Source organism: Wyeomyia smithii, chromosome 2 (assembly GCF_029784165.1).
Source record: "Wyeomyia smithii strain HCP4-BCI-WySm-NY-G18 chromosome 2, ASM2978416v1, whole genome shotgun sequence".
Classification (NCBI taxonomy): Eukaryota; Metazoa; Arthropoda; class Insecta; order Diptera; family Culicidae; genus Wyeomyia; species Wyeomyia smithii.
Genome location: NC_073695.1, coordinates 121,447,143 through 121,461,979, shown reverse-complemented (window position 1 = coordinate 121,461,979; position 14,837 = coordinate 121,447,143). Strand labels below are relative to the sequence as shown.

General features: G+C 34.7%; 1 protein-coding gene across 1 annotated transcript in view; it reads left to right on the top strand.

The window, feature by feature from the left end:
* The first annotated feature begins 979 nt into the window (after positions 1 to 979).
* Positions 980 to 14,837, top strand: part of LOC129724545 (dendritic arbor reduction protein 1) — a 179,606-nt gene continuing 165,748 nt past the window's right edge. The window contains exon 1 of the mRNA XM_055679532.1: positions 980 to 1,873. Within this exon, the coding sequence (XP_055535507.1) occupies positions 1,814 to 1,873 (60 nt within the window). The 5' untranslated portion in view covers positions 980 to 1,813. The remainder of the gene's footprint in view (positions 1,874 to 14,837) is intronic.

Here is a 14,837-nt window from a genome sequence, read left to right as displayed (position 1 = left end):
CGTGTTTTCAACATTTTTGTTATTCATTATTCTAAATACAATGTCGATAAATTGTCATTGCTTGCGTTCTCCAGCTACAGGTCGGACTCGATTATCCGGAACCTCAAAAAAATTCATTCCGGATAATCGAGTTTTCCGGATAATCGAATCACACAAAAAATACTGATATTTTGCGATAAACGAACATAAAATAAACTTTTCTTTTCTTTATTTTACTTGTTTGATGCGCAGGCGTAACCAGAAGTTATTCCTGAGGCATTGATTATTATCACTTAATTCGAACATGTCCCAAACATGCCGGAAGTGACTTAAATAGTAACAAATATGCCAAATGGAATGGTTAAGATAAAATTTCTGAATAAAAATTGAAAACGGACACCAAAAAAATAAAATTCTGGATAATCGAGTCTAAAATTCCGGATAATCGAGTTTCCGGATAAACGAGTCCGACCTGTATTATCAGAGTTTCTGAAACATCTTTGCAGACAAGAAAACGTGATCACTGACCTGAAGCGATGCAAGAAATTAACCCCAGAGTATTTTTTTTTTATTATTATCAGTTAATTTATTTAAGTACTAAACTATTTAAAACCGGCAATAAGAATTATCTACACCAGTGCCTTTCACTGTGTGTTCAAAACATATACGCAAAGAATCAATGCAACCCCAAACGTAGGCTTCGACTGCCGAACATCGTGAATGAATAACGCAATATTCCATATACAGTTGTCTCACTTTAACCGGTATATTGTAAACAAACAGGGAGACAGAGGCTCCACACCATTCGTTCGAAAGGGACGACAGAACACGTTGCACAGGTGAGCGAGGGTCTCTTTTTCATTTTGATCACTTTCGGCCGTCGCGGCCGCCGCTGTTGACGAACGTTCACTTTCGCAAATCGTGCCGTGTTCATTGCGACCTGCGGAGCGGACTCAATGCGGCCGCTCAACGGGACTCAGTGTCGTGTTGACTAGCGCTGAGTTAATACGTGTCTTGTTGCAGTTGTGTGTATGAGCAATAGGTTTCGTGTCGTTTTTTCGGCTGTATCACTGTTTCAGAAGGTTCGCGCTTTATAGTCGCGTTTAAATCTCTCGTGTGTGATGATACTCGTGCTAGCCACAATAGAGCGATCCGGTGTTAAGGTGGGACAGTCGACGAATTCGCATCCACTCACGCATCCGAAGTTTTAACGCCAGTTATATTTTGGAGGAGGTGGTTATCTTCGATTTGAATAAGGTGTCAGAGTGCAACAACAAACAGCTGGTTTATAAAGTGTGAGAGACAGCCTGACGAATCTCCGCTCGTCGTTGGGATAAGTGTGCGGATTTTCCATGCTTCTCAGTTCCGGTTCCTAGTTTTTAATAGCCAAGAATTTAAAAATATTGAAAGAGTGAATGAAATGAAAACTGTTATTTAGCGACAATGTATCAGTAGCAGCGCGTTTGTCACAACCACTCAAAGCATGTGGTTCAGAACACTATTGATCATTCAAGCTACCGATAAAAGTAAGAAAATATGAAAATGGCTTGTTGATTCAACATCCAGAAAGAAAAAAAAATGAAATAGAAAACTACTAACGGCCCATTGGATAAATAAGGAAATATGGTATAGTGAATGTAGGATTTATTAGTCTGTGCAATCGGAGATAAGTTTTGTAATTATAATAATTATCTCAATTGTGAAGTGGCCAATAGATCCGGACAATGTTATTGTTCTAACAGTGAGTTCCAAAGGTAGAAACATTCTAGAACTGTGTAACGTCGCAAGCACAGACGCGGTTTGCGACCGTAAACTTGGACCGTATTGCGCTTGAATGTTTATGGATAAAATAGATGATCAAATAGTACCATCATCAAGCTCGTGGGTAATGCAGGTTAGTGTGTTTTGTTCAAACTACCCAAAATGTGCAATTGAAACTGCATAAAGTATGTTATCGCAAAATATCCTTGAAACATGACTATTACATAATGTAATATGTTAGGCGATTTTTTTAATTATGAAATTTTATATGCTACACTTATGCATATTGTATCCAATCCATGAACTTCCTAACGAAATATCCACAAATTCGCCAGGCTTGTACGCGTAGAACCAATTTTACCGACGGGATTCTTGGTTTTATTGTATACTTTATTTTCATTTTGTAATCACGCTTCTAGTGAGACATTCAATCTGACCATTAGATATGATGGAGAGTTGTAGCCGGTTAAAAAAATTTTATTATCAAATGACTTTTGTGACGACAAAGTTTTTGTTTACGTAGGCTTACCATTAAATATTTTTGACCCTTAATAGGTCAATTTCAATGATGAATTGCTCTTAACAATATTTTCGTCTATGAAAGAAACGAATCATTTGAGTATTCATGATCTCAAGACAAGTATCTTCATTCACCGTTCTGTTCTCTCACATTTCAAATTGGTTAATTGCTCCATCTAGTGGGGTGACCCGATGACCAGAAATTAGTTGGAAAATCGAAAATATGCTGCTAGATGCGCCTCTACGCTATAGAATGAAATGTAGAATTCCCATTATTTAGTTCTTGGTAACTTGGTTTAAATCCTTGCAAATTATCAACCTTATCCCTATAATTAACAACAATAAATATTTTTTTAACTGCATTGACAATTTTATGTTAACTTTCATTTTATTTAATATATTGAGAGGGTCTATTGCATCTTTCCTAATTTTGTTGGGTCTAACAATGTGTAAAGCGACAGTTTGATGGCCATTTGTTTGTGAACAAACCCTAAATTTCAAGCGCCAACAAAAAAGTTGTTGGTCCAAGAAATTGGATTTTTTTTTTTTCTAAGATACTATCAATTTTCAACATCCTTCTTCAGATTGTGCAGTTTTCTTCATGGGCTGATTGGCCTACAAAATGAAAAATGACAAATTTTTGATGAAAAATGATTGCCATGTTGATTTACAGCCAATAAACATTTTTGTCCTTAATGGTTAGTGGCAACTATTTTGCCTCCAATTTTTCCAATGTTTACGACTTTTTATTTTCAATAATATTAAAGGGTACTACAGTTTTCTTGTCTTTGTCAGAATGAGAGAGAGCTAGTGTAAAAGATACTACGTGGTTTTAAATTTTTCTAATATTTATATTCTTTATTGCAATCAAGTCAGGAATTATTTTTGTTAATACGGTTGCGGTTTTTGCGGTTTGTCAGCGATTAGCGAATATTAATAATTTTTTGAAGTGATTTCAAATACTTAGAGTCAATCAAATTTATTAGAGCGAAGATAAAAAAATAACAATTGAACTTGGCAGTGCATCGAAATTGGTGACATAGATAATCACAGTATTCTCTTATACCTACTCAATAACTAGCGTTGGGTATAAAAAAATCAACATCTTAGTGTTAAGACCAAACTGAATTTGGCGCTTATAATAGAATGTGATAATGATGTCAATAAATAAAAATTTTATAAAATCTGTTCTTGAGATAAGCACTATTAAACTGCCGGACTGAGAATTTGATCGTATTTAATGCCCTACTCAAACTATTCAATCGACTTATATCGCTACTTAAACTGCCGTTTAACACTAAGGAACATTTTTAGTTAAAAACGCAAAAAAAAACATTGTTTTATTCGATTTTCAGATGATTACTAAATTTTTGATGATTGATATGACGACAAACAACAGTTGTAGATATCTAAATGTTCTTATAGGGACAAATCACTAAAATAAGAACTGAGTTTTTTTAACTATTGTTTTACACTTTTACACACTTTAACTTTTACACCACTCTAACAACCTTTAATATAAAAGTATGTAATAATTGGCTGAAATCAACCGCGAACGCGGAGAGTTTATAAGACATCAAGTATTGATCTCTGATTCAATTTATTTACTGCTAGCCGGGTCAGCTATTTCGTACTGCTGCATTCAGCCTAGAACGTTGTTCATATTGTGAATTTTGCTTAAACTGATAAAATAGCTGCTTTAATTAAGAGGAATTATACTCGTGATATGTTAAAGCTTCGAACTATTTTAAAAAAAAACATGGTTTCTATTCTCTTGATATTTTTAGAGCACCATCTAACCTTTATCAAATGATTCCGCTCTCCTAAAAATCAGCAACAATATTTTTTTCACTCAACCCATTTAATTAGATTCGATTTAATTGATTTTACTTTATTGTGGTCATTCTCCTCCCTGGAATATTTTGAGGCCACTTCGGTTACTGTCAGTCCTTGATTTGATTTTAAGTTTTCGTGTGTGTATATTCTTGGTGATCTATTCTATTCCGAGTAATTGTCTAGCTCAAGTTCAAAACTGGTAATTTCTCCAAGGGTATCTGAAACATGTGAAAAATTAAGGATTTCTAGAACTGAGCCACTTGATTGGTTTAGTCAAGAATGGGCCATTTTCCCGGAAATATATTAATATATAATATTAATATTGTATATCGTCAGTTGAATTCAACACTGACACAACTCCAAATTTTGCGGTTTTGAGTTTTTAATGGTAAACGATGCCAAATACTGTTAGGTTTTATCTAACAAAGACCCGATGTGCTTTTTGGCTCAAATCTAAAATATCCAATAAGAGACGAAAAACTGAAGTTACAACTCTTATAACTTGCTCATTTTATGCATATTATAGACCCAAACAGGTTCAATAAAAATGGGATGTCTCAAAATCGGAAGTTTTCAGGGAAATAAAAAATGAAATTTTCGACGAATTTTATAACACTTTTTTTTCGAAACTATGAACTTTGAGTTGTGCCAGTATTGACGAAATTCATATAGAAGTGAACACTGCATACAATTGCCTAAAATCAACCACGAATGTGAGGAGATTATTAGACATTTAGTATTGATCTGTGATTCAATATTTTTCACTATTTCAAATCATTGTCCGTACAGCTCATGCTCGACCAAAAATATATAGAAATCGAGCCATAGTAAAAGTATATGTTTTCAAAATATTCTTTTTGAAGCCCCGTTGATAAAATCCATTCCTTCCTAAAAAGTCCCGAAACTAGTGTCGAAAAATTATCCGTACAATGCAACGTCCCAAGCTGCAAAATTTGTTTCGATTATGAACTTTGTGCATCACAGCAACAAATTCTTATGCGAAATTAAGTTGCAGTTACATCTCAGTTTCTTATACAATGACAAAAAAGCGCAGGAGGTGTAGCCAATTGCAACATTTTCGTTGTTTCAACACAAGTTTCAAGAATGAAACCGCAATGTGTATGAACTAATATGTATGGTAAAATTTCAGCTACGAAGATGCATCGTAACAGCAACTAGGGCGCAATAGAAAACTTCATGGCGTTGTGGTGAGATTGTAAAACGGCAAATGGTCAGAATGGAAAGAGATTATCTGTATAGCGATTTATCTTTGATTATTTCCAAAAATTTTGAGGATTCAACTCCAGTTATTATTTTCTATTCACCTCTCTCGTTTGTATTATTTACGTCATTCGCTGTAGAAACACTTGCAAGTTCATGGGTCAGTTTCAAATATTGCTTCCCTTAGGGGCCATCCACATACCACGTGGACAGCTTTGGGGGGGGGGGGGTTGGCTAATGTCCACGGTCCATACAATTTTTTTAGAATTTATATGGGCAGTTGTTCACGGAGAGGGAGGGGGGGGGGTTCAAAATCGTTATAAATCTGTCCACGTGGTATGTGGATGGCCCCTTATCATGCTAATGGTCATTACCAGTTTTATTTTGCTTCTTCAATTCTTCAGTACCTCAGCGTGATAATGAAATTCAAAGCAATTTATTACATTTCGTTGTAGAGACCCACACTTTTTGGACGACTTCTAGTCCAAGTACCCAAAAGTTACAACGCAGTAAATAACCTCATCTCAAAAACAAATATAACGCGAACGATCGAGCTAAAGTTGCTGTTACATGGCTTCAGAACATGACAGCAACTTTTAGAAGTATTTTTGTGTGTTTGTTTTCTGTATCTCGCAAGCATCACGTTGGCAACCTATATGCTCCACCCACTAGATCTATTCAGTGAAGGTTAGATTTTCAAATGCCGTTTACACGTTTCAACAACAAATCCAACCTCGCGAATTACGTTGTTGGTGTGAAGATTTTTGAAGCAGCGATGCAACTTTAGTTGTTGCTTGTTTCTTTACAATTTCATCGTAGTAACAAAAAATGTTTCTTAAAACTTCGGAATTTCATTAGTGCAACAAATGATCACAATTTATTTTTTTATTACGTTTCAATTGTTCCTTGGGGTACAGTACAATTCCAAGCAACATACAGAACCGATGTTGATCGACTATTTTCGATTTGCCTGAAACTATACACAGATGTTTTTCTAGGTCTCGTTTTGTACTATTGGTAATTTTTTAATCACGACTAAATATTTAGGTTTTTATTACACTGTGTCAAACTAACGTACTTCTAATCAAACTAGAGGCATCAAATTTCACTGGAAAAGTTTAAAAGCTACAATCTTTCTAGGGCAACTATTCCCCGTTTTGCGCTAAGATTTTTTCATTGAAAAAAAATTAATGAACATTTGAAAAAGGTCTGTAAACGAATTTGGAATGTGTCGAAAATATTTTGGAAGTTATTTCATCAAATGGTAGTTGAAAAATAAGCTTTACAAAAAGTATTTTCGTGTCACTTCTTTCTGCATTACGCCCTTCAAAAGGGCATAGCTCAAAAATTCACCGTATGACGATTTTGAAATTTTGACCATAGATTCAGGACGTCATAACGAATCGAATGGTGTACTCAGATCCTTTGGTGCATTTTATTTTATTATAATGGTCTTTGGGAGCACCGTGAGGGTCGAATGGTTGTTCAGGAACGTTTTTTTGCCGCCCTAATGTGCTTTATCTGACCAAAACACGTATCTCACATCGGCATGGTGTTTGTGAAGAGATGGAATCAAATTTTTATTTCTGGTACACATTTGATTGATAGCCAAACCACTAGACTTGAACCATGATTTAGAAAGAAGAACGAAGTCGTTTTTTTTCCATTACCTGGACCGGTCTTCCACAGGCTCACAGGCAACTTTTTGCCATATTTATCGTGCAGTTTAGTAGCTTGCATAAAGCATCTCGTTTCGACGTCATTTTAAACTCAACTGAGCATGCATAAGCAAAGCTTTAAATACTGGCATAAAGAGGAGAGAGATAGCTGACATTTACATACTCTCGTTTCTGTATGAGCTTGTTTGTTATTGAGTAAGAGACTCTCAAAAAAATTTTAAAATTTTAGTTATCACTCGTTACAATTTGTTACTTGTCCTTAAACTTCAACATAGACCGAGTTGTTTCCAAAAATGAGCTCGAAATCGTGTTTTATTCCATTTGCTCTTCAAATACTGATTTTATTGACATACTATCTCCAAAAGTTGTTTAGTATATAAAAAACCCAAAGAATGTCAACAAACTTTAACGCTTGTGGCGCTGCAAAATCTAACTTTTCAGTGTTGCACTTAAGAGAGATGTTGTTTTCAAGAAAGTTGTAGATAATATTCTCACAAAAAATTTTACCGAGGACATTTTTCTTCTATCTCTTTTTGTTTTGGAGATATAACAGTTCATATTAGACTTGTCTTAAAAATTAAGTTATTGCCATAAAATATCAGGCAATGAAGATACTGGAAGGGACAAACGTTTCAATCAATTTCGTTAAGTGCTTATTATAGTAATTCATCCTATGCAGGTTTCGTCTGCTAGTTTTTGCTGAAATGCGATCTTGGGATGCACAAAAATGATATTTTTTACATTTTTGGTAACAACTCGGTCTTTGTGGAAGCTATTTTTTTTGTTTCTTCTAGAACGTTGTGTGTTTCAATGATGTGCAATTTTATGCTGAACATTGTTGCCTATGCTACAGTTTTTTAGATACTCAAAAAATTACTTTCAAAGACTTCTTCCCTTGTAGGAGCCTTTGACCACTGCTACCATTAGTTAGATATATTCCATATACTTTCAAGGACTAGTCTGATACGAAACGTTGTGTCTCCAAAACAAGAGATGTTAAAAGAAAAAAATCTTCAGAAAGTTTTTGTGGCAAAATTATCTCCAACATCGATGTCTCTTGAGCGGCTCATTAGCGGCAGAGATACAAACTAAAACTAGTTGCCATTCCTTGAGACTTTTCATATACTAAATCACATCTGAACATAGAATGTCTATAAAATAATTAAATAATATTTGGAGAGTGGATGAAAAAAGTTAACGATTGTGAGCTCTTGTACCACGGCACAATGGTCCAGAAACCAAATTTAGGGGGAAATTTGAGTCTAGAGCTCTATAGCAATGTTTTAGCGAAAAACTTCCTTCTACAAAGTTGTTACATATGATAAAGCGCTTATTGAAAAATTATCAAAAATTAGGGTGACCAAAATTTTCGATGCAATCAAGTATCTAACTTTTTCATCTTTGCAGATAGAAGAAAAACTTGTTCTACAATGTTATAGCTCCAATAATTTTAAGTAACTTTGTAAAAAAAAATTTTCTCTATATTTGAAAACAACCGATTTATATTGAAAAAACACATTGTGCACTCTAACTTCTTTATTTCAGGTTTTACCTTAGAACTGTCTTTGAACGACGTTTAGAGCTTTTTAAGAGAAACAATTTGCAATTCCGATATCGTAAATATCTCAATCCTACTCAAAGTTATTGATGTTTTTCATCAAAAAACATGCGTTTTTCATTTGTTTGTCATTCTTTTTGGGGCAAACATGAGAAATATCTCTTGGTCTCATTTTGAAGGGCATACTTGAATCTATAAATGAAGGAATTTTAAAAAATATTTTATTTTTTAAATTTGAGTAAATTCAATTTAAAAAAATGACAAAAATTTCAATAATTTTATATATTACGCATATAAAAGCATGCAGATTTATTTTGCTGGTATTTTTTCTTATAACTAGAAACAATTACCTTCAATTTGATCCAAAAAGATTGAAAATCGATCAAATGGTTCAAATTTTTTTTTAATGAATTTTTTGAAATAAAATACATCAAACACAGTCGTTTTTTTATGGTCACCCTATTTCGAAGGTGGTCACGCAAAGTGTTTCATTGTGCTCAAAATCGCAGGGATGAATCTATGTTGAAAATAATCAAACCCGTATTTTTTCGTTGGGTTGTTAGGGAGACTAGCTCCGAAATAGGGTGACCATAAAAAACGGCTATATTCGATGTATTTTATTTCAAAAAATTCATAACTTTTGAACCAGTTGATCGATTTTCGAACTTTTTGAATCAAATTATAGGTGATTACTTCTAGTTGTAAGAAAAAATAGCAGAAAAATTAATAGAGATGCATCGAATATTCGGTCGCCGAATATCAGCAAAAATTGGATTTTGCCGAAAATTCGGCTCGCCGAATAGTAAGTTTATTATTTTGCCGAATATGCCGAAAAAGCTGTATAGTAGCCAATGATTATCAGAAAATAATATAAAAGTATAGTGCAAAGTTCTATGAACGGGAGTAAACGAAAACTGAAGATGTAACTTGGGCTTAGAAAGGAATATATCTCATTAAACGGAACACGAACCGCAATCTCCACACATCCTTTTCATGCCTTGTCTGGATGAGGTATAATTTTTCTGAGCCAAAGTCACATCCTCAGTTCTCGTTCATTTCTCGCATTTTATTTATGTTTTTTTTTCAAAAACACTCAAAATGTAGTTGTAACACAAACTTTTAAATTGTGTTAACCATAATCCTCAAAAACATTATTTTTAAACGACAACTCAAATAAGAACAAAACTAGGTGCGCCACGGATTAGCGTGCCTTATTCCATAGGCGCATAATTAATTATTTCTTGTGCAATAGTTCGGACAATTTCCAATCGTTTTCGTACATGAACAATTGGAAAGCGAAAGAAACAATTTAAACTTCAAACAATGACCATTTGGTTATTTTGTTATCATACGATCAACGTTGTGTTCAGTCGAATATTCGTCTCGCCGAATAATGGAAAAAAGGTTATTCGGTATTCGGCCGAAGGCCGAATAGTGGTATTCGGTGCATCTATAAAAATTAATCTGCGTGCTTTTCTATGCGTAATATATAAAATTATTGAAATTTTAGTCATGTTTTTAAATTGAATTTACTCAAATTTAAAAAAATAACATATTCTTTTAAATTCCTCCATTTGTAGAGTCACGATATCGGAATTGCAAAGTGTTTCTCTTAAAAAGCTCTAAAAGTCGTTCAAAGACAGTTTTAAGGTAAAACTTGAAATGAAGAAGTTAGAGCGCAAAATGTGTTTTTTTTCAATATAAATCGGTTGTTTTCAAAGACACAGAAAAACTTTTTGGAGCTATAACATTGTAGAGCAAGTTTTTCTTCTATCTGCAAAGATAAAAAAGTTAGATACTTGATTGCATCGAAAATTTCGGTCACCCTAATTTTTGATAATTTTCCAATAAGCGCTTTATGATATGTAACAACTTTGTAGAAAAAAGTTTTTCTCTAAAACATTGCTGACCCAAATTTCCCCCTAAATTTGGTTTCTGGACCATTAAGCACTGTGCACCCTAGTGTATATTTCCTTCGGAAGGACAAAATTACATCTATAACTTAGCATCAGAAGACCTCACACCAACCAAACAATTCGTTCGGGCTCTAAAAACATTTTCAATCATCAATCCCATGTTTACACAAGTTTGCACAATAATTAGTCGTGATTAAAAAAATTACTAAAAATAATGAATTACGTCTTTAGCCAACAATTGAAACATATTAAAATTGCCACGTTTTGCTTGTTATTATTCTAAAGTTGTGACATTTTCAAAAAACAAGTCGAGTAAATTAACAGCTTCCGGTTTGTCGAAAGCAAGAACACACAGAATAAATTCCTCTAGTTCGAGAAATCATTTGAAGAATGATAGCGAAAGTCTGTCCGAAATTGTATGTGTAGTAAATCGTCCTTGACTTTCGGTTTGGTATGTGTTTCAGCACTTCTAGAGAACAAAATCTTTGGGGAGTACTTCGGCAGGTGGATGCTGTAACCCAGAGCTTGCATTTCTTCACAATCGCAGAATTCTTCAATAAATGCTCCGAACCCGACATTGAGTGCTCCAGAACTTAATAGCAGGGTAATCGGAGGGGCTGCGCGAGAAAAGGTTGTGCCAGAACTATTAAAATCCTAGGGGGTTTCGTTTTATTATCGGGCATTCTGTCCACGTGAAATGTGGATGGCCCCTAAGGAATATTTGTAACATCGGTTACATCGTGGCGCGCTAACATCAAAGTATGACATAACAGAACGGAATGTCTTCCGTGATCACAGGCGTCAAGGTAGGGTGGACCGGTACTACTACATTTTAAGTTTCCAACAGTATCCTTATTCACAGGATTTAAATCCCATAAAAAATTTAAATAAATTATCTTGAGTAAAAATTCGATAAAATACGGTAACGAACAACAGGCAGTCAAAAAAGTAAAAAATTCTAATGTCAGAAAAGTTCCTTTGATACAATCCAAATATTCAATGGAAAGACGTTAGCAGAGAGTTATTGCAGTATAACGCCATATAAATTATGAACTCACGGATTAATCAAAGCAAAGCAAAGCCTACATTCTGATTCGGAACTCGACCTTCTGTTTCATTGTACACAAACTTCGCAGCCAGCTGTTTAGTGTACAGGATAATCACGGGGCTAGCGCTAGCGATCCTACCGACACTAACAGTCTCTCCCGAACCGAGACCGGGACCTACGACGACTGACTTGTCAGGCCAGCATCGTACCTCGACACCAGCTGGGAGATTTGAACGGATTTATCAGGGATCCACTATTTTCATCAGTCGAAGAAAACAGGTCTCAATTGTTTTTTAATTAACTCCAAATGAAAACCTAAATTAATCCACCTAGCGGTCAGACCCAGCCTTTCTCATTCAAACTTTTATTTGTAAAAATAGATTTACATGAACGCTTCAATCCAATCAATGTATATTCACTCTTCAGGTTCTAAAATATTGATGTTGCAATCTATAAATATAAAAATGCAGTCCGGTCTGTCTGTCTGTCTGTCTGATCCATATCGGCTCGAGAACTACCGAACCGATCGACGTCAAAACTCGTATGTAGGGGTTTTTGGTGCCGATAAAGGTTCCTATGATAGTTTGAGAGCAAATTAAATCGAATTAAGCATGTGGATGTTTTATGAGGAAACAAATATGTCCATAATAGTTGAACGCCCCTCCCTTTTCTGGAAAGGAGGGGTTCCATACTAATGAAACACAAATTTCTGCACATCTCGAGAGCTAACCAACTAAATGGAACCAAATTTGGCAGGTGAATGTTTTTTGAGGTAACAAATATGTTCCATAATCGACCTCAGGCAACAATTTGGATTGTAAGATGACAACTTCCGGTTTCTGGAAAACAGCCAAAAATGGCCGATCTCCACCCAATATAACAATAGAATAGAAGGATAAAGAATGATACACAGGAGCTAAAAGCGACCACAGATACCATTTTGAATTCTAAGATGGCGACTTCCGTTATTGGGTGTTAGTCGATCATTTTCGGCTGTTTCCCAGTAGCATGTGCTTCCAAAAGAGGGAGGGGCGTCGAACCATTATGGACATATTTGTTACCTCTAAAAACATTCAAGCAAAATGACGCTCAGAGGCCAGAAATTATCTTAAATACTATTGTGAAATTTAAGATGGCGGCTTCCGGTTTGTGAAAAATAGCCTAAATTAACCAAATACCATCCAATATGAGTATCTCTGGAACCAGAATGATGCAATGAGCTAACAATTGACCTCAGGCACCATTTTGAATTGCTAAATGGCAACTTCTAGGAAACAGTCGAAAATGACCGAATAATACTCAATATGGATATTTCCGTAATCGAGATGATGCATAGAAACCAAACATTGACCCTGGACACCAAAAAACTAAATACCTCCCAATATGGGTATTTCCGGTGTCAGATTGATGCCAGAAAATCTGCTGAAAATGACCGAATACCACCAAATATGAATATATTCAGAATTAAAAAGCCAAAAGTCGAGGATGTTGTTATTTCGATAAAACCAATCATTTTAAACGATTTGTTATTTGACTTTGATCATATCCTATGGCCGATTCGTCGTGCATTTTCAGACTTTGAACACATCGCAAGAAATCAATGAATTTGGAACGTTCAAATAGTACGATACCACATTTAAATTATGTTGAGGCCACATATATCAATCAAAGCAGGTATAGTTTTAAATAGTGTTTCAATTTTTTCTCTTCCCATAACTTGTGAGCCACATATCAAATTGTTATGAAGTTTGTTATTTGTAAGTTCGAGAGATGACTCGTTCGTATGACACTAGTTATGCTCAAATGAGTCATGTAATCTTTGAGATAATAGACTTTCGTTGTTTTATTAACAATTTAATACATAACGGTTGCTTAAGTTCGATTATAATCAAATGAAATGGGAACGTATAGGGCAGCCAAACTTTGAATCCACGTGTTCAATCATAATTCATCAGTTAATCCTTAACTAGCCCGCTTATCTGATAATAATATTGATCAAATCGGTTGTGTAGTTTCTGAGATAATGAAGTTTCGTGACTTTCACATTTCGATACATGACAGACGAAGTTACAGTTCGATTACAGTAAAATTCAGTAGGGTGTCATGAGGCAGCTAGACTTATTAATTGACACTAATTTTGTGGAAATCGGGTCAGCCATCTCTGAGAAAAGTGAATGAGTCCAAGTAGTCTTCGGAATATGTTCTTTTTCATAGCTGGATTTTACATTTTTAAACATAACAGGCAAAGTAATAGTTCGATTGCAAAACAAATCAATAGGGTCTTATCGGGTAACTAGACCTTCCATTTGACACTGATTTCAAGAAAATCGGTGCAGCCATCTCTGAGAAACATGAGTGAGCTTAAACAGTCTTCAGAGCACGTTTCTTTTCATAACTTTTGAACCACAACTTCAATATTTATGAAATTCGAAAGTTAAGGGTTTTATAGGCAGCTCGTTCATTTGAAATCAATTTTGTTCAAATTGGTTGTGTAGTTTTTGAGATATTGATGTTTCATGATTTTTACATTTTGATACATAACCTCTAAACTATAAATCCGATTATACAATAAAATTTAATAGGGTCTTATGGGACAACAAGACCTTTCATTTGCAAATAATTTCATGAAAATCGGTCCAGTCATCTCTGAGAAAAGTGAGTGAGAATAAAAATCTGCACATACACACACACACAAACACACACACACACACACACAGAGAGAGAGAGAGAGAAAATGCTCAGCTCGTCGAGCTGAGTCGAGTGATATATGCCATTCGGCCCTTTGGAGCACTTTTATACTTTCGGTTTTGCAAGTGATAGCCATACCTTTCTAGGAGAAAGGCAAAAATCAGGAAAAAAATTATGTGTAGTAAATTATGTAATAATTACAAATGCGAATCTAGTTAACTTCTAAAAACTAATCTGAAACGCAAAAATCAGTTGAAAGCATATATACTAGCAAATATACTTAGTATGGTAATGTTATCATATTTCACCCAAAGAATACATATTTTCATTTTATTTAACATTTTTCTAACAATTATTATTCCCGGTGGTATCAGTTCCGGAGAACTCAGCTCTGATCTGGTTTCAATACTAAAAATATATAAATTAAAATTGAGCAGATCGGTCACCTATGGTTATGGTTACTCTTCTTTCTATGTTGTAAAAAGAGCAATTGGAATTCGGATGTAAGGAATGATCCTGTTGTACTCGACACTTCTTTCTTGGAAAACAATCCGGTGATTGGGAATGTGAGCGGTGTTCGACACAAAACATGATTCTTTACATAAAGGCGAAATCAGGTATATGATAACGGA